Raw genomic sequence first — 25,443 nt, 5'->3', positions numbered from 1 at the left:
AGGGAGATGAGTGGTTGGCGCTGATTTGAATATTTAAATTATTTATCACCAGAGAGTATTGAGATCCAAAGGGACACGAGGGAGCCGGGTGAGGGTGAATCCAGCCATGTTTGGATTTGATAGTGTGCTGTTGTTGCCTGAGGGGACTGGAAAGTGGAAAAAACATGGACACAGTTGCTGATGGTGGTGGATATATTACTTATATTGTTTCACAGTGAGTGTCATAATGTCAGATTGTTGTGCTCTCTATAAAAGGGATAAAAGGGATAATTCAGACTATTTGAAATGGGTTTGTGTCTGAGGTGGTCACTGCTGTGGACAGCCAAAATATGGTCCACCCCCCCAAAAAAATCCATATCATTTTCAGGGTAAAGTATATTTAGAATATTTTCACCACTTCACTTTCCATCATACAGCCTTGTCTATCAAGAAACCACCATTATAGAAGCCAAACATCGCTCTCTCCAAACGAGCCAAACTCCATAGGCAAAATGAGTCATTTTACCTGGTAGAAAATGGGAGTTTCTGGTCAACCACTTCCTTGATTGGTTAGTTTATTTGTGTTATTGCGTGACTCTGGTGTTAAGGGTTCACCAAAAATCACACAATAACACAAACAAACTAACAGATCGAGGCAGCAGCAGACCAGCAACTTAAGTGTTCTGCGAGGCAAAATTACTGATTTTTTCTATGGAGTTTGGTTGGTGTGGAGAGAGTGATATTTGGCTTATATAATGGTGGTTTCCCATCAGAAAAGGCTGTCTGACAGCAGGGCAAAGCAATGAAAATAATCTGAATAATCCAAACTATCCCTTTAATGGAAATCACAGCATCAATCAAACGTTTAATATGATAATTATTACATTTCAATATACGTTTATTGCTCTTGTCTGGAGTCCTCCCACCATCGTATCACACTCCTCCGCACTGTACTGGGACTGTAAAACATTTATAAATAATAGCTCACTGTGGAACTACAGTATAAAAGGAAGTAAGATGAGTGATGTAATGCTTTGGGTTCTTAGAAATATCGGACAAGGGAGAGTTCCACTTTGGCTTGTTGCAACTCCGAGCCTGAGAAACACATACATGCCTTTCCCTGACGGAGAACAATCCTGGGAAATGGAGGAATTTACTATACAGCTCACGCGATGACAGGGCAAGGAAAAAACATTAAAGTTAGGATTAACACATTGAGCAATTTATCGCTTTGACACCGGATTCGTAGGCTAATGAGCCATTTGTGCCTTTTAATTTTTCTCCTTTTTTTCCCTTCATTGTCAATCTTTCCCCTCTACCTCTGCTGCTCTCATGCTGGGTACATGGCTGGCAGCTCCATCTCCCTCCTTCTCTCCCTCCCTCCCTCTTCTTTCTGCACTCCGCACTAAGTTACAATCTCCAGACAAAGGAAGTCCTCGGCTGGCCCCCATGTCGCTGTCCTTTTCCCCCTCTGCTGCGCCATGCACGGGCAGAGAGACGGCGCGAAGCGTAATCGAGCCCTGAGAAGGAAGATTAGGCCATTATGCCACTGTGATCAGATCTTAGAAACACAAACTTTAAGATGTTCATTCTCACGTAACCCAAGTTTTCATGTCAGAGAATGAAAATACAGTATGAAGGTGGTCAGACTGCAGGCAAATCAGATTTGTTTCTCAAATCAGATCTTGAAGACGCTGGATAGTGAGTCACTAAATCCTTGTTTTCACCTCCCTGGCATACAGTATTTGTTGTTTTACATTGGTTGAACAGTATATAAACCTAAACACACTCTACCAAAAATGACATGATGAGAATCTGTAACATACGGTTTTATTTCAAGGCAACATTTACATTTTCCATTACTTAATTATCAAATAAATTCATAAAAATTAAAGCATTTTCAGATCATTTTTGTGGAGAGAGATGATGGAGCTGAACCATGTGAGAAAAGCTGGGAAAAGGGGTCCAGCATGACCTCCAGAGAGTCATGTGACAAATTAAAAATCCTGCCTCTGGGTCCTGCCTCTTGTGTAAGATATTGCACCATAATTGAGGATCTATTATTTGAATGTAAAGGGACAAAAATGGGTATGTTACCTAGAGGCAATAACGCACCATGTTTATAATGCAGTTTTGTTGGTCTGCTCTGTACACTCAACATCTTTTTCATGCCCGTCCGTCCTGGGAGACGGATCCGTCCTCTGTGGCTGCTCTTCCTGAGGTTTCTTCCATTTTTTCCTGTTGAAAGGTTTTGTGGGGGAGTTTTTTTTCTTACCTAAATCAAGGGTCTAGGGACATAGTTTGTCATATGGTGTACAGATTGTAAGCTGTCCAATGCAGAGGCATTAGAAATCCAGGTCCTTCATCTCGTACTCCAAGCAGTCACGCCGTCAAGTCAGAGTGCAGAACTCCTCTGTTGCACCATTCTGCACTGTTGTGGATGGCAAGTAACACAAAGGACGCTTAAAACAGACAGTTTATATTGCCAGAATGTCTGGATTTAGATTCACATTTCATTGCATTTCAAACCACCTTCAAATGCAGCTTGGATCCAATTTGGAAAAATTGCATTTCATGTTTATTGCTGTCTAAAATCGATCTGGATATGCCAAAAAATAAATCTGGGCTGGCAGCCTGAACGAGGCCAGATCGGCTCGGTTAAATAAATTTCATACATGCAGTGGTTCCCAAACTTTTTCTGGCATGCATTCCTTCTAAAGCAGAAAAAGTTCCCCCATTAGCCTATGAGCTCTTGAGTTATGGCAAAAAATGTGTTAAGTGAGGTCACTGTGACCTTGGCAACATTTAATCACCAAAATGTAATGAATCATCCCTGAGTCCAAGTGGACGCTTGTGACAAGTTTGAGGAAATTCCATCAAGGCGTTCTTGAGATATCGCCTTCTCAAGAACAATGACCTGAAAAAACACGATGCTTGTGCTCAAGATTGTCGCAGTCGTGGAGCCAAAAACAACTTTTTAAGGTTTTATGAAAACTGTGATTCACAGAGGTCCTTCAGCGTTGAGTCATGAATGTGCACAAAAAAGGTTGGGCTGACTGGTCGAGCGGTACGTGAGATCACCTCCGGACAAGATGCAGGTCTGTTGATCAGGCACACATACCAGCGATCACATGATTTTCAAGATTTTTCTGTGTTTCTTTGCTTCACGTCAGCTTGTAGCTACTTATTAGGTCGCATTTTCTACATCTGAGTTTAGTTTTTAAAAGCGACTGGTTGCTATGGCGATATTTGACATCGCATCAAGTTGCTATTAATTTCTCGTCTGACTGTGAAGGTTATGAATTCAAGCTCAGTGCTGAGTGTTTATTAATTTGGTAACAGTCGTCCATTTGAGAAATTAAAGTGATTCGGTCCTCGTGTCTGGCGCCTGCTTGTTCGGTGGCGTTGCCCTGCAGCTGAGGGCAGTTTTGCACAAAACCCCGAAGCCACGGTGTTATTTTCCATGCAGTCGGCTCAGTTTTCAGGTGTTTAGGTCTGACAGTGACTTTCATCCTCTCTCTGATTATAAGATCCCAACAGTCCCTGTCCAGTTTATTCAAATACGTTTAAAATTGTTTGACAGTGTTTAGAGAAAACTCATGCTTTATTAATAGTCGCTCTAAAACTGAACTCCAGGTAAACCCCAGATATTAATAATGTATGGGAAACACTGGTTTTACCCCTGTGACCTTCCTTTTGCTTTGTTTTGTTCGTGTTTGTTAGTTTTCTCCTTAGCAACTGTTTCCGACAGGCTTCCCAGTGGCAGGAAAATACATTTTTTTGAGATATTTTTATTTTTAACAGCCAGTGTGTTGATCAGATTTCATACGTTTCTATTTTTTATTTTTTGGATAATTCTTAATGTCTTGTGGGGTGATTCTCCCGCTCGGCTCTGACTTGCTGCAGCTTCCATTCATCACTCTTAATCCCTGTGGTGATCCTCATTTGTTGCAGTCGGTGAGTTTACACGAATGTGGCTCGTGTCTGCAGTAATGATCCGCTAATTATGAGAATCCACAGCAGCGTCAGGGGTGTGAAACCACCTGCCTGTGTGTGTGCGCGCGCAGGTACATGTGACATATGTACATGCTGTGTGTGTGTGTGTGTGTGTGAGAGGGAGAGAGAGAGAGAGAGAGAGAGAGAGAGAGCAACACACACAATACACACACGTCTGTCAATTTAATCACACACTCTGTGGGTTGTTTATTGCATTTGTCTATTAAATTCACTCATAACTGCATCGTCAGCAATTTGGAAAACATATTGTTTCACATGAGGCCCTGCTGTACGTCAACATGCAGCTGATTTATTTAGAACTTTATTTAAAACTGTCCAAAAGTATTTTGAAAATAAAAAGCTGATTTACATATTGTTTTAATTGAGCTTAAAGCTGCTGTTGTCAAGATTAGCCATAGATTACGTGACTACTTCAATGTGATTATCTTGCTGAACAAAGCCAGTATCAGTATCATAAACTTTTGTTCACCACAGAGCTAATTTTCTGCATTAATCCAAAATTCAGTTGGAAAATATCAGGTTTTTTTTTTGGAGGGAAGCAGAGTGATGCTAACTTCCAGGTCAGGCTACAAAAATCCGTCATCCCTGCAGCTTCTCCATGCAATCAATCCGTCTTAAGTCCTGCCCTTTTTTGCTCTGTGCTCCAATAACAGTTCTAGCTGATCTACATCAATCATTAACTAGCGTTTTGCTTTGCTCTGTATTAAAATGCTACCTAGTTAGACAGCTAATCTTACAAACTTACACAAGGTCAATTAATATTACAAAACAACACGTTTACATTCTGTCAACGCAACAAAAAGACGTGAATGAAAAAGCTAAAATAAAAAGTTGTTCAAAATTAACTCATTATGTATCATGCTGAAAATTATTGATTGATTTCCTCTGCTCCTTTCAGCCGAGCCATCAAGACGAACCAGGACCTCCTTCCTGAGACTCCGTGGACCAACATCCTGTACGATGACTTCTGGGGCACCCTGCTCACCCACAGCGGCAGCCACAAGTCCTTCCGTCCACTCTGCACCCTCTCCTTCCGCCTCAACTACACCCTGCACGGCCTGCGACCCTGGGGCTACCACATGCTGAACCTGCTGCTGCACGCCGTGGTCACGGGCCTCTTCACGGCCTTCAGCCGCCCGCTGCTCGGCGGGGGACCGTGGAGCCTGCTGGCCGGCCTTCTTTTCGCGTCGCACCCGGTTCACACTGAAGCAGTCGCCGGCGTGGTCGGGCGGGCGGACGTCGGCGCCGCGTTGTTTTTTCTGCTGTCTCTTCTCTGCTACGTGAGACACTGTGGACTTCGCAGGGACCCACGTGGGACTTTCCAGAGCGGCTCGGTCACCTGCTGCTGGGGCTGGATGCTGGGCAGCCTGTGGTGCGCAGCGGCCAGCATGCTGTGGAAGGAGCAGGGGGTCACGGTGCTGGCCGTGTCGGCTGTGTACGACCTCTTCGTGTTCCAGAGGCTCCGCTTTCGCCAAGCGCTTCTCCTCCTGCTCGGAAAGGTAAATGAATGCATGCCACGGGGGCCGGTGTGTTCGCTGGCTCTCGTCTTGGCGTCCCTACAAATCCAGTTTCCTCTTTTCCTTCCCTCAGAGGCAAAACCTCATCCAGCCAGCTGTTAATGGTTCCTGTATGGCGGCTTCAGTTTTGTGTGTGTATTTAACATGGCTGTGTGTGTGTAAATTGTGTGTGTCGCACGCTGTTTGCTTTTCATTAGGATCGTAATTAGGAAAGCTGTTTGCCGGCTCACAGTTGGTGCATGAAAAGTAAGCTGTTCTCATTTGTCATCCGCTAAACAGGAAGAAACTATATGCAGAGGGGGAAGTTTTCTGCTTCCTCACGACTTCAGTTCGCTGCAGTAAATAGATACACATTAATGCAAGGAAATTTAGATTAGGATCTCAGCCTCATTATGTGTGCGTGTGCGTGTTTTGGGAAACAGAGCAGGGGCACAGGAAAAGCTATTTTCGGGGTGAGCTGTTTTTTTTTGTTTTTTTCAGTTTAAAGTGGCAAAAGGTATGTGCAGGAAAACAATAACACATCCTCGGCTGGTAAAGGATTTGGTCCACTTGTACAGTCAGCTGTCCAAACATACACAATTGTACACACACATGCGCTGTAGCCCCTTTTATGTACATATGTGTTGGCTTGGATTGACTCAGCTTGACTGGGCATGTCAGCCCACTGCAGCAAGGATGTGAAGAGCTGCACAAAACGATAACGTGATTATCTTGATAGACAATGAGATTTGCGATTTAAGTCAAGATTAGTGGGAATGATCATTTTTGCATCACAATTCTAATTTTCACTGAAAAAATTAAAATGATAATGTGACATTTTTTGGGGGTCTGCACTCAGCATGCATGATATAATCATCACATCATCGGTACCGGCAGATAAAGGCTTTAAAATTAAAAACTGTATCAGCTCAAAACCCTGATATTTCTGCCGATATGATGACGCTTTATTTATGCACACGTGACGCGAGTATATCCTTGATGTGGAGGGTTCTTTGAACCACCTGAAACAGACATCATGTTTTTCTCTGTTACATCTTTTACATAATTTGACGTTGTTTTTCGTCACGTTATGTCTTTTTGGTCTGTTTTGTCTTTTTCATTTTGGTTCAACTTTTTTGTCTTGTTACATCTGTTATGTAATTTGTGTTGTGTGTTGTCTGTGGCGCGTGATATGCACTAGTGAATACACCAAGGAATCGTCGTTTCTTTTCTTTTTCGGCACAGCTTGGCATGTAACAGTTGGTAATGGAAATGCAAATCAAGGCGGCATCGTTTGACTCAGAGCAGACAAAAGCGGAAAAGCCCGATCCGCCTCCTCTGCGGGACTACATGTCCCCCTGCAGGTCGTCTGAGGAGGACAACCTTGACGCGGTGACTCATCTGATTATGGGAATCGGTGTTTGACGGGAAAACCTCCTCTCACAGGCACTCTACATTTGATTAGAGAAACTGCTCCTTATCCAGCATGATGGCCCTCGTAAAATGCATAACTGGTGTAATAAAAAGTCCCCTTGGGTTTACGGAGCAAGGACGGTCTGGCTCTCGCTGGTGTGTGTGTGTGTGTGTGTGCGCACAAATCTTTTTATAGTGGTTTTCGTCTTGAGGAAACATCTATAAATACCTCTGTTTGTTGCAGGTCTGTGCTGTAACCTTGTATCGTACATCACAAATGTCGTTTCTGTTGTACACGAACTCCAGAAACTTGTGCGTGACTCTCTTATTTACACAGCCAGCCACCAAATGAAAACATGTTCTCCCTGCAAGTGTGTGAGGCTTTACCGTACCTGTGGGGCAGCTTCTCCAGTAGTCGTTTCTGGCAGAATGATGACCCACAACTGTTATTAGAGGACTTGCGGTGAGCGGTCCAGAGAGATCAGAGGGAGGGGAGAGAAATATTATGTTTTTTCTTCACTGCGCTTGGCAGGAGCAACTCATGTGTGTGTGTTCTCATGATTGCTAGAGCTTAGCGGATGCAAAACAACACCTGTCTTTCAAATTGTACGCAGTCATCTATTAAACCTGTTAAATCAGGTTAGAGAAGCGAAGCAGCAGGGAAAAGGATGTAGCTCATTTGCAGATGATGAGGCAGACAAATATATAATCATAAATGCAAAGCAGAGACAAGAGGAAGAAAAATAACAATACAGTCCACAACCACAAACTATGAGTTAATCTCTGAAAAAACAGTGTTCTCCTTTATATTAATAGCTTTAAAGTTTGAAGAATTATTTCACACCCTTTCTAAGATCATTATCTATTCTGTATCAGCTTGTCTTAAGCTAAATCTGCTTTTATTTTTCACAGAAAAATTACAAGTTTTGATCAGTTTTGACACTTGAAAATCAACATAGTATACAGAGAAAAGAAACTTTAAAACACTAAAATTATTAGCTAGAATTATTAGCTAGCTACCTATTTTAGTTGTTGTAACAAAAACACTAAAATAGTAGTTAGCTAGCTGTGTAAGTGGCTGTAATTAAAACACAAAAATATTAGGTAACTAGCTGTGTTAGTTCCTGTAACTAATTTTTGGATTTGCCAACTTCAAAGCGCAGAAGAAAAATATGAGTTAGTTCTTTACTGTGCAACTAAAGATCAACTAGAAACCCAGGTTTTAAAATATTACCCAAAGTCAAACTTGGATTTAAAATGCATATATGACAGTTTTCTTTGGACACTTTGAATTCTTGTCTAAAATTTAAAAGAAAGAGTAAAAGAAAGTTCTGTGGGTTTGAGTAAACCTTTGGCTGCACAGCGTGAGTTTGTACTGATTGAACCGCAGGCGAGTCTGTGGGATTGAAGAGATTATATTTGCTGAATCTCTCTGACACTGTCTCAGAATTATTGGAATTATTGAAGATAAAAGTAAAGAAAAGAAAAGAAAGTTATAAAAAACTTCTTCAAATGTAGTTTTTCTTGGGATTGTATTGTCAGGCAGTGCAGACGCAGACAGCAGAGACAGCCTTGGAAATGAGACCACAACCTGAGAGACATCGAGCACTACTTGTTCCAGTCTGTTGCATTATGGTCTGAAACATTTCATCATCCTCAGCACATGTCAGGATCTCTTATGAAAAATCACACTTCCTTGTGTATTTATCACTCAGGAGAGCAGGGACATCATCATCAGCAGCCTCCACCTCTCTGGCCAGACACAATAGCCCTGGCCAGCGTCCCAGTGCCAGCCCGTCAGCTCCTGGTGCCAGCCCCCCCGCCTCCCCCAGCGCCACCAGCACATCTGGCTTGTTTATCACTCTGGCAATGCCCTCCTCTATTGCCCCGGTCACGGTTATCTTGGCAGGGAGCTCGTTATGCCGCCACGGGGGCAATCGTTTCCTCGATTATGAGCCAGACATCTCGGGACGCATGGGAACACAAAAGGGAGCAGGATATCAAGAGGGAATAAGCAAAAGAGGAGGGAAACTATGCTCTCACTTCCCTTCCTTTATCTCTTCTTGGTCTTTCTCACCTACTGTGCCCAGAAAGCACTTTGGGTCAGGAACGGACGGCTCGGCTTCTCCTGTATCATATTCTGCTTCTGAGGCGCAGTCAGTGGCCATTGAATTGGATGGTAGGTGGAGAGGCTGCAGGCGTTCTTGCAGCATTCAATCAAAAAAAAAAAACACAAAAAAAAACTATTTCTTCTACAATGAAGCAAAAGATTGAAAAATCCTCCACATCACATTACCTGACCGCTGCCTCACAGCAGCCACAAACAATGAGGAAATGCAAATCAGCTGCGGTGTAGCCGAGGCGACAGATGTGCTTCGGCCAGCACCCCATTTCTCATCCTATTAACTCCCTAATCAGACTGAGATGAGATTTCAAATGAGACAAGGTAGGACGGAGGGAGAGTTAGAAAGAGATAGATGGAGACAAAGCAAGGTGTGGTGTTAGAGCTGCAGACTACTGAGGAGGCAGAATGAGTCTTACACGCCAGGATCATAAGAGCATGATGTCTTTGTTCTTTCCACTCTCAGTTTGTCACGGGCTAAAACAAAACGGCTTGATGAATGAGGCTCCAGGCTGGGGACGGGGGGCCAGGGGGCCAGGGGGGAAGTAGTTTGCTTTTGTTGGTAGGAGGAAAAGTCAGAAATCTCCCTGCTAAGCCTGAGGTAAACTGTGATTCTTTGTCAGACATTAAAGCATGTTTGTTTAAATGTTGGGGAAGGATTTGAATCATTTACTTGACAGAATAACAAAGACATCAAAGATTATACCTTTAAGATAAACTGAAGGTGTGAAATTAAATACAGTCCCTCAAATAGAAATAAAGCTGGATCATACAGGAGGACTTTTTCTTCCCTCTCTCTAATCCTCCATTTTCCACCCCTTTTGCATTTTCTTACTGAACTTCAATGTGTGCACCTGGAGTCAAATGAAAGATGAGAGGTAGCATTTTACTTGAGGCTCGCAGACAATAGAGGGCTCCGATTGTTCTTCATCCTCGTTTGTCTCAATGAGCGCTGCAGGCACGCAGATTAAGTTCAGTGTAACAGGCTGACGGCTTGATGAATGTCGTGCCAATTATCTTGTGGCAGAAGCACTCGGCTGTGAAATGATGCCCTCTGTTGCAAGTTCGGCTGCACGCTCTTTATTTAGCTGGGGTGCATGGGTAAAGCCAAAAGTAGTGAATGTTCAGACAGTCTGGCACAAGCAGACGTTGGACCTAAAGCAAGAACATTATTTTATTCTTATCCTAAACCTGCCGTACAAATGTTCCAGGTCAGATTTATCGCTTGATTGAACTTGTTGAACTGAAATGAAAAACATGACAAATTTAGCATTGTCTGGAATGGTATTATGATACCCAAAAAACACAGCTGTCAACATCATGTTATTGCAGTGCTACAAAAGAAATAAAGGATTAATGGTTGAACGCAAAGTGGAACATACGTGATTAAAATGGAAAGGGGTGAATGGATGGATGAGTGCACTTTTATTTTAATGCATATTGCTCAAAAATCTTTCAAATTAAGGCAAACAAATGTTTTCTGTCTGTGGAGAAAGGCTGTATGATTTGTGAACACTGTTCAGACTAAAGCATGAAGTAAAATTGGTGGATGCAACAAGTTCTCTTAAATCTCATTCACACTTCATGCATCTGAGGCAGATCCCATTTTAAAAAAGCTAAGTGTAAATGTGTTCTAGTCAGACACTGTAAAAGTGTGGAGTCACAAGTGTAGCTGTGTCAGTAAAGGCTCTGTGTGATGATAATAATAATGATAATGATAACTGGCATCTGAAATTAGACTGAAATTAGCTTGTGTAAGTAATTAGTTTATCCTGATTAGTTTGATTGGTGAATGATCTGTATGGGTGAAATGAGTAAGCATGAGTGAGTGACAGTCTATAAAACATCTCTCACTCATCGTCTATAAATCTGATTAATTAATCATCAAATTAATAGCTAGCTAGCTGTGGTAGTTGCTGTAACTTACACACCAAAAAGTACTAGCTTGCTAGCTGCGTTAACTGTGTATCTATTTTGCTGTAAAAGAATATAACCTGGCTGTCCTAGTTACTGTAACAAAACTACTAAAATTATTAGCTAGCTAGCTATGTTGGCTGTGTAGCTGTGTTGCTGTAACAAAGACATTAGCTAGCTGCGTTAGTTGCTGTAACAAAAACACTTGAAATTATTAGCCAGCTAGCTGTGTTAGCTATGTATCTATGTTGCCGTAAAAAAGACATTAGCTAGCTGTCTTGCTTCATGTAACAAAAACACTAAAATTATTAGCTAGCTAGCTGTAACTAAAATGCTTAATTGCTCAAACTGTTACAGATTATTAGATTTGTGATCAAGCCGATAGTGAGGCAAGTGGCTAAGTCGCTTGAAACAAGTAAAAAATCTAAATGGCACCTTAAATCACTTGTGCATACTAGTTAAGACCTTATTTGATTATAAAATTGGTTATTGCATGAGGCCTATTGTATTTTTGCACAGGGTACATGCCTTTGGGCTGTTCATAACTTTATTCAAAAGTGCAAATCAAGTGGTGAAAGTCTTTCAAGTAACTAAGTAAGTATGAAGTGGGGCCAACAAAGCTAAATCAGATGCATAACATCTCATCAAGGCCATCAAAAATCCCTTTGTTGTACTAAAGCCCGTCTCACACTGATGTCCCTACAGGAAACTCTTTAAATGTCAGTTAACACCAGCGGGCGTCCCTGCTTTGATCAGCTGTCCTGGTGGACAGTGTGTGAGGCTTCAACCTGTGACCCGTCTCATTACAGGTCTCTGTGCCAGCAGCAGCAGGCCTTTCATGCAGAGAACTATGGGGGTAATTAGGTCACTCTATCAAAGTCACCCCTCTCAATGCCAGCCATGGTGCTGCTGTCTGATGACTCGGGTGAGTTGTGCCAAGTCAGCAGAATCCAGAGCACATTAGAGAGCTGGAAAAAGAACGATGCATGCCTCATTGTACCTTTCATCACAATTTAGCATGTCACTGGTAATGCATCAAATATGAGTGCTGCTGGATGTGAGCTGTGCAAACAGAGTGTGTCCAAAACTTTGAAGGCCTTTCCCTGCATACTGAGGAAGACTTGCTGCACAGAGGGGTGATGCAACTCCCACCTCAACTTTCTGAAAACTTCAGGGTTTGAAATATATCTGTCTTTTGTGTTGCTTTTCATCTTGTTACATCTTTCATATTGTTTTCATCTTGTTACGTGATTTTTGTCTTGTTACATATTTTAAGTTGTTTTTTGTCTTGTTACATCTTTATCAGGTTGTTATGTTTTTTATGGTGTTACATGTTTTATATTGTTTTTATGTCTTTTTTGTCATTGTGTCATTTTTCCTCTTGTTCCATCTTCTTGTTTTGTTATGTAATGTTGGTCTTGTTACATCTGTTGTGCTTGATATGCACTGATGAATACACAAAGGATTTTTTTTCTATTAATATTGTCTCCTCCATTTTGGTTAAAATTGATCTTGATGTTGGGAAGGCGATGCACAATGGCACAAAATAAAAACAATCAATAATTCCACTCAGATGCATTAAAACAACAGTAACAAGCAGAAAGTACAGATGTAGGGAGTAAAAGTAAAAAGTTATAAGAAAAATAACTACTCAAGTAAAGTACAGACATGTGGAACATCTGTAACAAAGTATTTGGACTTAGTTACCTCCCACCTCTGCTGGTTGCAATCAAACTGGTTTAGTTTTGTGTGCAGTAATTATGATGATCAACATTCAAGTTTCTTCTAAAAATAGCTTGGAAGATAACAAGATAATAGTTTAATTGAATTTCTGAACCAAGCTGTTGAAAAACTCCATTGCACGATCAGCCCAGTATGCTGGAAAGAGTTATGAGCCGTTCAAATTGGACATGACTTTAACAAGAAAAGTCCGGAAGATTGATCCCCTGCTGTCTTGCGTCAGTCCACAGCAGCTTTAAACAGTGCACGCATGAAGTCAGCCGTGTCCCGCTGTTTCTTCAGACATGTTTTAAACACTCTGCACGCTACAGTGTCAACAGGCGGACCACACACTTCTGGGATTAATAAAACGAGAGCTAATAATGAATGGCACCACTAAAAGATGAAGGCTTGGGAGTTTTAATAATGTATGTTTATGTGCGGAAAGAGAGAGACGGAGAGAATGAGAGAAGGGTTAATTCAGGAAGGAGAGTGGATAATAAACTGAAAGAGAATGAAAAGTAGTAGAGGGAAAGCCACAGAAATTGACGCTGAGTTTCCAAATGAGGATCCAAAGTGGAGGAGATATGTGGAAGAGCGTTAGGTTCAAAGGCTTGGAGCGAGCGGGATGTGGCGTTTGACAGTTGGCGGGGGATTACGCCAGCCGTCGTCCATGGATACACGCAGATCTCGTGAAGGCCAATCAATCACAGCTAGAACCAGTTCCCAGGAATTTAATTTAGACAGCAGGAAAAACTGAAAACTGTGAAATTAGAAGAAAAGGAAATCTTTGAGCTTTTTGAAGCAGACACTTTTGGTAATGCATGTGGTATTTATGGGACAATGATGTAGCACGTTGTAACATCAGTGTATTTTATAGTTACAAAACTATGAAAATATAGCTAGTTTTAGCTAGCCCAAAACATGCTAACCTTGCCTTTGATTTGAGAAACATAAAGTCAGTCAAAAAAAAACAAAAAACAAACGCATGTTCAGCTGGCAAGTTGCCCCAGAAGTAGAACCTTATGGTGCGTATGGGTTGCCAGGTCTGTGTGATCAAACCAGCCAAACTGCAGGTCAAAACCAGGCCAAGACCCACCCAGTACCACAACTCAAAATATGCCCCTGCCAAAGCATATTCACTGCTTTAAAGTCCAACAGAACTACTGTCATTGCCAAATGTGTTGTAATATCTACAGAGCAACACCATAAATATTTAATGTGCCAACATCAGAGGCAGTTTACCCTAAACAGTTCTTTCACCGGGTCCCAAAGCAGCCCTGTGTTATTAGATGCAGTATATTAAGCAAGTCACAAAGTACAAATATTTTGCCTCTGGACTTAAGTAGAATTTTTCAGGTGTACTTTACTTGAGTATGTGTATTTTTTTATGGCAACTTTTCACTTTTACTGGAATAAAGAAGGTGAATCAGTACTTCTACTTTTACCAGAATCTTAATTTCCACAAGTGTCTGTACTTCTTCTTGAGTAATGACTCAAGTAACTCACCTGTTGCTTGGTCTTTTTGCTTTCTCTACTCTTTTTCCTCCTCTCTTCCTCCTTTGCTGATCATGGAACGTCGTGTATATGTGGGCTTGCAAGTGAAGTTTCCCATTCACTGCATGAAAAATAGCACTAACCAACCAGCGGACAAAAAAAAAAATTCAACCCGCTGCAGCACTTCAAACGTAGCCCAATGCAGCAGGAAACCACAGACCTGGCAACTCTGATCCAGGGGAGCTACTTTCTGTTTTTTTTTTTTTTTACTCTCATGGGCATCAAGAATCTCTGTGTTGTCTTAAACCCCCTTAAGGCTCAAACAGGCTCTTTGAATGTCAAGTTTTCACCACTGGCGTCCCTGCCTCGATCACAAGGCTCCAACCTGAGAACAAATCCCGTGAAGAGCAGACGCAGTGCTTTTATGAGGAAATCATGTCTGCTAACTTTACATTTGCCTCATATATTGTAGAGATTTAGTAAAATGTGACAACGGGGGAGCAACACGAGCCTCTGAGCCTTCCAAATAAAGTTTAATTTAGCATCCTTAGCACCTTGTAGATGTTTGGTTTTCTCTGCGTCTGACTGAAAGGAACCACAGCTATGAGAATAATGGCCCTTCACCTGCCTTGTTTGATCCAGACTTTTAGACGTTTTAGTTTGATTTGATGTGATTATTTTGGTTTGATTGGACCGAACAGCAAAACCTCGGTCCAGCTGAAAAAGGTGATCTTGGTCAAACCTGTTTTTGGACCGCTCGGACTGTTGGACCAATAAGAGGAATTCATGGTAGGCTATCGTCAGGAAAAAAAAAAGAAAAAACGGGCAAATTCCTACTTTTTACTTCTGGTTGAAGCCAACAAATCAGTTGGATCAGATGAGGCCAGTGTGAAATGAATATTTCATTATGTTTAGAGAAAAAAAAAGCTGCTGGAATGAAAATAAGTTAGATTTTCTTCTTCTCTTTTCCTTCCACAGACATATAAGCGCAGACTAGACCTTTCTGCTGGTAGCGCTTTGGCTTGTCAAACACAGGTGTAGCTCGTAACCTTAATTAGGTCTGTGCTGGCGTGCTGGTCTTACTGGCGCACTAGAACATGGCAGAGCCGTCGTTAATGTGATTAGTTACACCTGTGCTTCTCCTACCAGGAGTCAAACTTTGCACCGTGAAACAAGAAATGTCCAGAATGTAGCTGAAGGTACCCATGAGATGGTTATTTTTTTAATTTAGGCATTAAGCTACTGTTCTTACTCAAAAATGTGTGTAATATCAGAGTTTTAAAAAGCACATACAGCTCATTTTAAAGGCTGTGTTAGTGAGGATGCTGCCCTGACAACACTCCTCTGTCCATAGAATGACAATGTAAGATGGAATTATTTGGAAAATCCATAAATTAACAGCTGAATCAAGACGTTAAAGGATGATTTAGAGCAGTGTTTGCCAAACGTTTTAAAAATGACAAACCATCGTGACTCGGTTTAAAATAAGCCTTATTAATAAAGAGTAAATATATGCATTTCCACATCACCATATATTATCTTGATGCCTGCATAAACACATTAAATACTTAATGAATAAAATAAAATAAATGCATGTTGGCTAAAATTAACAGGCCATCTCAATCTTTTTTTATTTCTATTTATTTTAAAAGTGGAGATAACTCAAAATTTCAAGGCAGCTTACTTCAACAACGTTTCTCAGTTTTAGAGATATAATTTTGGGGGATTTCTAAAACTTAAAGACTCAAGTTTATCTAAAGATGAAAGTAAACTATGTCAACAACTTAAAAAAAAAAACTTAGGAGTTTGAGTTGGATTCAAAACTCAAAAATCTGTTAGTTACCTTGAAATTTTCTCACCTTTTAGTTTTTGCAGTATATAACATTTTAACCCACTTCATAAATTAGACAAAATAATTCCCAGTGGAATTAAGCCTGTTAATTCCACTGGGTGGAATTAACAGGCTTGTGTTTTATCCTCTCATCAGTAAAACAATATGCACATTTTAAATGCTTTATATATATATATAAATCTTAAATTTTGTGTTGCGATCCAGTCTTTGGAAATGACAGTTTTAGAGCGATTAGAGGGTGTAGTTGAGTAGAGAGTGATTCAGTTGTTAGAGGGTTACTGAAGATCTATTTTCTACTGACCATAGAAGACTCTACTGAGTGGAGAGTGAAGGTCAAATCAGACTCGGCAGGATTTTCTTACAGGAAGTAAAACTCACTCACTCATTCTTTGTGCCTGCTTCAATAACCAACCTGCAACCTGTTGCTTCCAAAAAGACACTCATCAGAAAGCTCGCGTTAAGTTGGTAAGAAAGCCGCAGTTATTTACTGCTGAGTTTGTGCGTTTCTGGCCATAAATCAGTGAAAAGCAGAGGCAGCCTCCGCTTTGTTTGAGTTGTCTGTGTCTGATTGATCGGGGAGTCAATTAAGGAACGATTTAGAAATAGACAAGGCAGCGAGGGGTAAAATGAAGCTCATTCACCTAAACACCACAAATGACTCTCTTGCTGGAATTGGCTTATCTTCTGATACCAAGCAGAATTGGATTTCTCAGACAGTTTCCTCCCTTGACAGCCAACACGGGCTCATCCATCAATAAGCACACACAACCCCCCCCCTCCCTTTTTTGTGTAAAAGGCTCTCTCTCTTATCCTTTGTGTACCACCTTTCAGCATCCAAATCAATATCCAATTTTTTTCCACTCTCACTTCCTCACTGAGTGCTCCCAAAGTGCTGAACTCCTTGAACTGGCCGTTTTCCATCTCACTATCGATAAGTGACTTTCTGTAACTAGCTGGGCCGACACTCGGCTAAACTCTACAGGGAGCAACACGCTTTTCCATTTCAGATCCGGAGGAATCGGCTGGAGCCAGGAGGTCAGGGGAGTCAATGCTAAACCTCTTAGTCTAATCCTAACATGGGTTTGTTATGGATAACTTGTGTTTTCCATCATGGTTCCTGAAAGGTGCGCACATGAGCACGCACATGCATGCTCATTGTAAGAGAGGAAATAATTCTCTCATAAGTTTATTAATGAGATGAATGAAGGCTTGTTCTTTGTGCTCTGTGTAGATCTTATCTGCCTGTTGTGCAATTCATTCAGAGCGGATTATACATAGAGTCTGAATGATTACTACAGTAGAGTAAACTCACTTAAGAGATGAAAACAAAAGTAGGGCAACAAAGGATCAACACTTGAGTTATAGACACTCTAATACTACACACAAGGGATGAAGGATAACATTACAACTAGAGAGAGAGATGCTGTCTCTTAACTGGAAACTGACGATATGCAAGTCAAATATCGTTCTCTCTAAACCAACCAAACTCCATTTGAGAAATCACGAATTTTATGATGCAGAACATGGAACGGGTTGGTCTACTGCTGTCTTGATTGGTTTGTTAGTTTGTTTAATTGTGTGACTTTGGTGTTTAAAAAGGATAGTTCACATTCACCAAAATCACAAAATAATACAAACAAACTAGCCAATCAAGGCAGCAGTAGACCAATAACTCCTGTGTTCTGTGAGGTAAAATGACTGATTTCGCGAGTCTGGTTGAGTGAAAGAGATGATATTTGGCTTAAATAACAGGGATTTCCTGTCAGAAAAGTCTGTCTGATGGCAAGAAAAGGTGGCGAAAATATTCTAAATATGATATACACCTTAACTTGGTTTTTGCAGATGGGCCTTGGCTAAAATGTTTTGCTGCTGAGCCTGTCTGCAGAGCTGCGTGAGCTGTCATCCCCGTCATTATGATGAATTTATGATGAACAAAGAGAAACGGGCACCAGCAAAAAAAAATCCCTGTAATAGTATGTTAATTCCACTGCAGGAGAGACTTGATGTTCTCTGCAATTAAGTGGAAAAAAATATGTGCATAAATTGGTATCGGCGTCGGCAATCAGCCAAAATATGCTGGAAAATATTGGCATATTGGATATCAGCAAAAATCTAACATTATGCATCCCTGCTCCACAGTATACAGAACATTTAGAGTATGTAAGCATGCACCAGCTCTAATTCCCCACAGGCAAGTTCAAATAGAGTTCATATTACACTGCTGCTCTGAAAGAATAAATGGGCTCAGAAAATAGGAAGTGAGCAGCATCTGTGTGATCATCACTCTTGATGTTATGTCGTATTTAGTCCACAAGGTAAACTCTGCAAGGAACATGAATAATAACAAGCAGTTTCTGGTTTAGGACTGCGCCAGGCTGTCTCTGTCAATAAGACTCTGCGTGTGTGACATTTAAGTTTCATCAGTATTTAATGAAAGACATGAAATCAGATTTACTTAATCTTGGCAAAAACACACCAGTAAATCAGATTTAGGCTGTAATTGATTTCAGAAAGCATCATATCAGAATGTGGTGTTGAGGAAATCTGACGTCTGACAAAAAGAAACAAAAAGCGTCATCAGTTTTCACATTTTCTCTCCCTACTGTCACCGATAAATGTCATTTAACAAGCCTGTGATCAAAGGTCAAGGATGTGATCATACGGCCCTGTCATGTCCCGCTAACCCTGACTCTCACTGCTCGCTCTGAGGAATGAGGGTTCTAAAAGGGTTCTTCCTGAAGAGCTGAGGTTCTGCCGAGAACAGTATCCTTGTGAGGAATCTTTTTTTGGAAGAAAGTCAATCCTTGAAGAGGGTTATTTGTACCATAATATAAATTCTGGGTGAGTTTTAGATAAAATCCATGGAATGCAAAAGGGTTCTCGGTAGAACCTACCCAGGGGGTACCAAATAAAACCCTTGGAATATAAAAGGGTTCTCAGTAGAAACCTTGGGTCAGTGAGAGATAAAAACTTTGGAATATAAAAGGTTTCCCACCCAAGGGGTTCCAGATAAAATCCTTGGAATATAAAAGGATTAGAAGAAGTAGAACTCCCTGAGTGGGTTCTACATAAAACCTGGGGAATACAAGAGGGTTCTCAGGAGAACCACCTGGGTCATTTCTAGATGAAACCCCTGAAATATTAAAAGTCTTCTTGGTGGAACCCCTTGGATGAGTTCTAGATAAAACCCCTGAAATATTAAAAGGGTTCTTGGTGGAACCCCCTGGATGAGTTCTAGATAAAACCCCTGAAATATAAAAAGGGTCCTCAGTAGAACATTCTGGTCAGCACCCTCAGGAAAGTTTTTGGATAGAACCCCCCAGACAGGGCACCTGGTAGTTCTGGGTGAAACCATTCAGAGATGGTTCTAGAGGTCTAACCCTTTATGTTGGGTTCTCTGTAGAGCTCTTTGAATGGCTTCCAAGTGGAACCAGGAGCCAGAAAGGGTTCTCCTACAGGGACAAGCCAAAGAACCTGTTATGGTTCTAGTTATTGCCTTTGTTTCGAACAGTGCAGCCCATTGTGAGGCAACTGAAATGAATTATAGTTTTGGCTCTGGGGAGGATCACAGAGTTCCTGCCTCTGCTTTGAATCTAATTTATGTATCAAAGACTGGTTTTCCTGATTTTTAAAGACCCACTAACCAAATGTTCTCTGTGTTTCCTTCCAAGTTAATATCAATGCAGCCATTTTTCAGGAGTTTAACACGATTTTTTTTAAGTTTATGAAGGGACCCTTCAGTCGAGGTTGCAGCGAGCGCCCGGTTGGCGTGTGACAGTTAATTTTGAAGGTGTTGCGTGACAGAGGACCTAATGGTGAGCATGCTGCAGAATTAATGCTCTTATGAGATGTAAACAGCATCTACATACCAACACAATGAGCCCTAAGCTGATTACCAGTCACACTCACTGAAACCCTGACAGGCATTGAGGAAAGACTTAGAGAGAGAGAGAGAGCCTGTCATGCTTCAAATTTACTTCAAAGTTGACCCCAGCTAGGTCACAACTGAGGGGTGTGGTTTAGTAATGTATAGAAAATAGTAGAAATAATCTTTACTTCTATATGGAAGCATGTTGATTTTTACCTGCATCTGTATCTCAACTACCGTCTGCAGCTAATCTCACATTCCACTGGACCCATCAAACTCATATTTTTTGTGCACATTAATGACTGTATGCTGAAGGGTCTTTCGTGGTTCTGACGATTCGCAATTTTTGGAAACCCTATTTCATTAATTGCTTGGTTTTATGTGGTCTGCTGACTCCACAGTCCTCTTAACCAGCCTGTAGAGGGGACAAGCCATCAACAACTGCCAGGCTAAAAATAAGGTTAACCCAGTCTGTTGCAAGCCACATCTGGATCTTTTCCATTGTCGCTTCTGTCAAACCAAACCAGACTTAAATAAATGACAAATCAATCTAATGTTTAAATTAAGTGGTTTATATAATTATGTGAGCCCAGGACATTTTGTTATAATGACATTAAACTATTCTATGCATCAAGAAAGCTGAGTATACTATACAAAAACCTCATTAAAAACTTCGCATACATCTAGATGAAAAAATGCACCCCATACTATACTATCTGTTTATCTCCACTGGTTGCATCTGGCAGTTGTGATGGCATTGCAGTAGGTGCTTCACCGTTTGTTGCCTGATGGAGATCTACACTCTTCTGAAGGCACTGTTGTGGTTCTTTGATTTTGGACTTTTGGGTTTTCCCTCGTTCTTCTCAATAAAATGTTCTTGACATGTAAGAATTTATTGGCAAACCAAATTCAAAATAATGCGTCTTTCACCAGTTTTGAATATGTGACATACTCCATTAAAATGATTATTTCTTGATATAACCAGTCACACTGTTGCTGACCAAAAGTGACACCCATTGCTGTGCACAGCTGTCCAAATCCCTATGTGTCTTTCACCAGTCTGAATATGTCATATTTCACTATTTTCAAGTAAACAGAGCTGTGTTGTTTCTGGCTACGGTGCATTTTAATTTTACGAACTATGCTAGTGTTACAAAGAGCTGTATAATTGTACGTGAGTGCGGTTTGTGCCCCAGGCAGCTATCAAAAACATTCCAGAGATTGCTGTGCATAGTTTCTCTTTCTATATATATAGCATTTGGATAATACATTTTGAAGATCTATAAATCAAACCCCAGCAGCTCATACTGAAAGACCGGACCATCCTTCTTAATAACTTGTTGTCTACAGAGACCATAAATACATTTACAGGCCTCATTGTTGCTCTGATTCAACCCTTGAATAACTTGACAGGTATTGAAATAGCCCCCTAAAATGAAAACAAATTCATGTGCTCTGGAACTCGGACAACATATTGCGGCTTTGACTGAGCTCTTCTGGACTGAAATGTTGATTTAGGTGTTTTCCTTTAGCATGAGTTTTTTTTCTCTCTCTCCTCTCTTGCAGAAAAAGAACATCAGTGTTTTGCTGAGTCTCGGCGTGCTCGCTTCCTGGGGAGTGATTCTGCTGTCAGCTCGCCTCTACTGGATGGGCAATAAGCCTCCCAACTTCTCCAACTCTGACAACCCTGCAGCTGACTCGCCACATTTTCTCACTCGAACGCTAACGTTCCTCCACCTGCCCGCCGCCAACGCCTGGCTCCTGCTCTGCCCCGACAAGCTCAGCTTCGATTGGTCCATGGACGCCGTGCCCTTGGTCAGGTCCTTGGCCGACTGGAGGAACCTTCACACTGTTGCCTTTTATGGTGGATTTACCCTCCTGGCTTTGTTTGGCCTCCGTGGCCCTTCCTACAAAGCCAAGGAGACCAGTGAGAAAGCATGTTTCGCTAATGGGAAATCAATCACTAATGGGAATGGTTATCATGCCCCTGACACAAACCATAACACAGACCAGGGGCCACCAAAGACCACCCTGAACGGGTCAGCGGGACCCCACCCCTGCCCTCCACGGACTTCCGTGCCCCCGACAGAAAACGTAGTCCTGTTTTCATTAGGCGTCATGTCTTTGCCTTTCATCCCAGCCACAAACCTCTTCTTTTATGTAGGTTTTGTAATAGCAGAGAGGGTTCTGTACATCCCCAGTATAGGCTTTTGTTTACTTGTTGCCACTGGTGCAAGAACCTTGTATGTTCGACTGAGGACTAGAGGCTACAAGGCCTTACTGTTGTGTCTCTGTGCGGGACTAGTGCTGCTGAACGGGCTCAGGACTGTTCAAAGAAACAGAGACTGGAGCAATGAGGAGAATCTCTACAAGTCTGGGATTGGTGTGAATCCTGCTAAAGGTAAGAGAACCACCAGTTATCATTCTGGATCAGTTCAAACCTTAATACTTTTGAGAACTAACCGTAGACTTAATATTCAAGAGTGGATTGAGGTTCCAGGTCTGAAAGGTGAAGTGCCTTAAACCTGCATTCTGTCCAATGGCCAGCAGGGGGCAACGCAAGTGGTTGCAAAAAGAAGTTGAATTCTGTGAACTCTTATGGAAAAATTGCCCTATTCTCACTTGATTCATGAGCTCAGTAAACAGTTTCCTGATGCGATTATGGCCTCAGTTGCTTATTTCAAGTCTTCTTCAAAACAGCACAATGTCCATTTTGTAAATTATGGTTCCATTTAGAATAAAATACGCAATAAACCAGGGTATGCTTTAAGATGGGCAATCTTCTTATTGTTACTGACAAGTCATTCTCGTTGAGTAAGTTCAGAGCTCACAAAACTCAGATCAAACTGTCAAACTAGACAGTGCTGATTAAATATGAATCAAGATTATGTCTCTACATTACCTGTTTCTTGCCTCAGATGTTTTCAAAAATGTATTTTAGTTTACTGTTTGGCTGTAATATGAGAGGGATCGTGACCAGACAGTCTGGTTTCCAAGGGAGCATCCAAAAACACAGATCAGACTAAACCACACAAAATACATTTGATTGGACCACACCAGCATGTCTCTAGCCCCTCACATAACTGTGGACACCATTGATTTAATTCTTTCTCTGGACATGTCACTTGATTCTCTGAACAAGATTAATTTTGTCTCTGACTATAAATGTCTTACCTTTGATGCACCCACTACTCACAATAACCCAGAAACATCTGACAATAAGCTGTCAGCAGACACTTTTTCCAGCTACTTTTCAAATCTGGCCAGCTGGCCTCCTCACTTCATTAATATTAATGACCAAGTTAGTTGGTTTAATGACTTGTGCTCAACAGCCCTTGACTTTTCTGCTCGTTAAACCTCCCGGGCTGTCCCAGTTATTAATTAATGAAACCCCCTGGATTAATGACAACATGAGACAAAGAAGTTCACCACCTTGATATGAAGGAGCTATTTTTTAAAATGGAACCAGACTATTAAACAGTCTCTCCAAGGATTTTTTTTTTTTGGAGGTGGGGGACAAAAAATAGTCATGATCTTTTTTTTTTGTGTACAATTAAAAATCAAAGGCAAAAGAGAGAAACAAGTAACTGTACCAAAAGATTAAAGATTACAATAATTCTATGCTTTATTTGTAAATGAAGAGGTGCACCTGGGGGCTATTCGACAAAGAAGCTAAATCTTGCAACCCCAAAATTATTAATTCTAAAATATAAAAGATTACAGAAAAATAGTAAATAATAAAACATCGAGATTATGACATGGGAGATTGCTATGATTGGTGAAACTCTTGAGAAGCTACAATGATTGTTCAAATTTGCAGAAAAGTTGCGGTGGTGGTGGTTGCACGGTTGTGCAGAATTCTCAGAGACTGATTGAATTTGCATGAATTATTGACTGATCAAAGATGCACAAGCAGCCTACTTTTCTGGACTGGTTAATGGTAATAAACACAACCCAAGGTTCCTGTTTAGTACCATTAACCAGCCTGCCTCATCTATGGGTTCTATGCTAACCCCTAACTCTAACCCTTTATGTCCTGTGTAAATCTGGGGAACACAGGACCCCTGGGACATAGGAATGACCCCTAAGACTGCTAGCCAGTAAACATAGATGTGAACAATGCAGGATTTAAAACATCATAACATCAGCTCTGCAAATGTTTAACGAGGAAGGAAACACATTCAATACATTTTGTTAGACCTCAAGGAAACACACAATGTTGTTTGGGAAGAAACACTGACTGTAAACAGAGCACCTTTAAAATTTTAAAGCGTACTTCTTATACCCCTGACAAAATCAAACCAACAGTGCATTTAAAAGTTTGGCTTGTTTTATTAAATGGGGAAGAAAAAGATTCAAACTATTCCCAGCTCTAATTATTATACATAACCTTAAGCTGGGTGTCGCTGAAACTTTTCCGCAGCCAGGCTTGTTCGTGATCTTTAAAGGTGCAAAAAAAGGTGTGCAAGAAAGGAACAGAAACATCTGTGCTTGGGGAGCTGCAGCACAGTTGAGTCCACAGAGAACTGCAATATGACTTTGAGGCTCCTTTATGCAAGACTTGGTTAATAATAGTTGAATTTCAACACAAAAGTAATTCTAGATCACATAACATCAATTAATATTAGCAGCACAAGGTTTTTTGTTATTCATTTAAGTGATTACAGTTAAATGAACACCAGCTTTGTCTGTTTCCTCTCTGAAAGTGCAACTTTTGACTGACACATGTCTCCCGTAGCCTGGGGAAACTTGGGGAACGTACTGAAGAACCAGGGCAAGATGGCGGAGGCGGAGAAGGCGTACAGAAACGCTCTGCACCACCGAGGGAACATGGCTGACATGCTGTATAACCTGTGAGTGTTAAAGACGTCTCGTCCTGTTTGCAAAGTCTTGACACGAAGCAGTTATGATTCTCCCCCATCCATCACCTGCGATCGCAGCGGCAGAAGAAGAAAGGCAGAAATGACAGTGAGAGTGACAGACGGGGAACTAAAAGAAGCTCGTACAAAAAATAGATCTGATGTGGGAGAAAAAGGAGCAAGTGAGACGCAGAGCTACGACTGATGCAAGAGTGTGACAAAGAGGAAATAACTTTGCGTGTCCCTTGTGGCTCTTTGTACCTTATGCTACTGATTTGATTAGTCGTGGCTTTTCAGGGGCCTGTGGGAGGAGAGCAACTTCCAATCTTGCAACACAAGGTGTCAAAGGTGCCAAAACCTCATAGCAGACCCATGTCTCTTGCTCTCATGCTGACGATGTTTTTCTCCCTCTCAAGTTACGGGTGTCAGGAAGCTGGCAGAGCAACATAGGGAGAGGGGAAAACCAAATGATGTGTTTTTGCATGCTTTAAAGTGGAGGTGCTGTTTGAATAAGATGGATGGTTGGGCGTACTGGGGTTATGTGTTGGTATATTGGGTGAGGGAAACAGAAGCTGCTGCATTTTTTATTATGTTTTTATTTTCAAGCTCTAACCCAAAGCGCCCTCATCACTTTGACGTGCTGTAATTTTGGCCAAAGCTTTCTTTACCTTTACAGATTAAAAATAACAAGACAAATCCTCTTTATA

The 25,443-nt window shown here is 41.3% G+C and overlaps 1 protein-coding gene across 1 annotated transcript in view; it reads left to right on the top strand.

Annotated features, from left to right (window-relative positions):
* Window positions 1–25,443, top strand: part of tmtc2a (transmembrane O-mannosyltransferase targeting cadherins 2a) — a 91,821-nt gene that overhangs the window by 38,444 nt on the left and 27,934 nt on the right. The window contains 3 exon segments of the mRNA XM_084711011.1: window positions 4,895–5,495; window positions 21,444–22,278; window positions 24,616–24,730. Of these exon segments, the coding sequence (XP_084567137.1) occupies window positions 4,895–5,495; window positions 21,444–22,278; window positions 24,616–24,730 (1,551 nt within the window).

The sequence above is a fragment of the Lutjanus erythropterus genome, chromosome 22 (assembly GCF_056507025.1).
Source record: "Lutjanus erythropterus isolate fLutEry1 chromosome 22, fLutEry1.hap2, whole genome shotgun sequence".
NCBI lineage: Eukaryota > Metazoa > Chordata > Actinopteri > Lutjaniformes > Lutjanidae > Lutjanus > Lutjanus erythropterus.
This window is presented reverse-complemented; position numbering and strand designations above follow the sequence as displayed.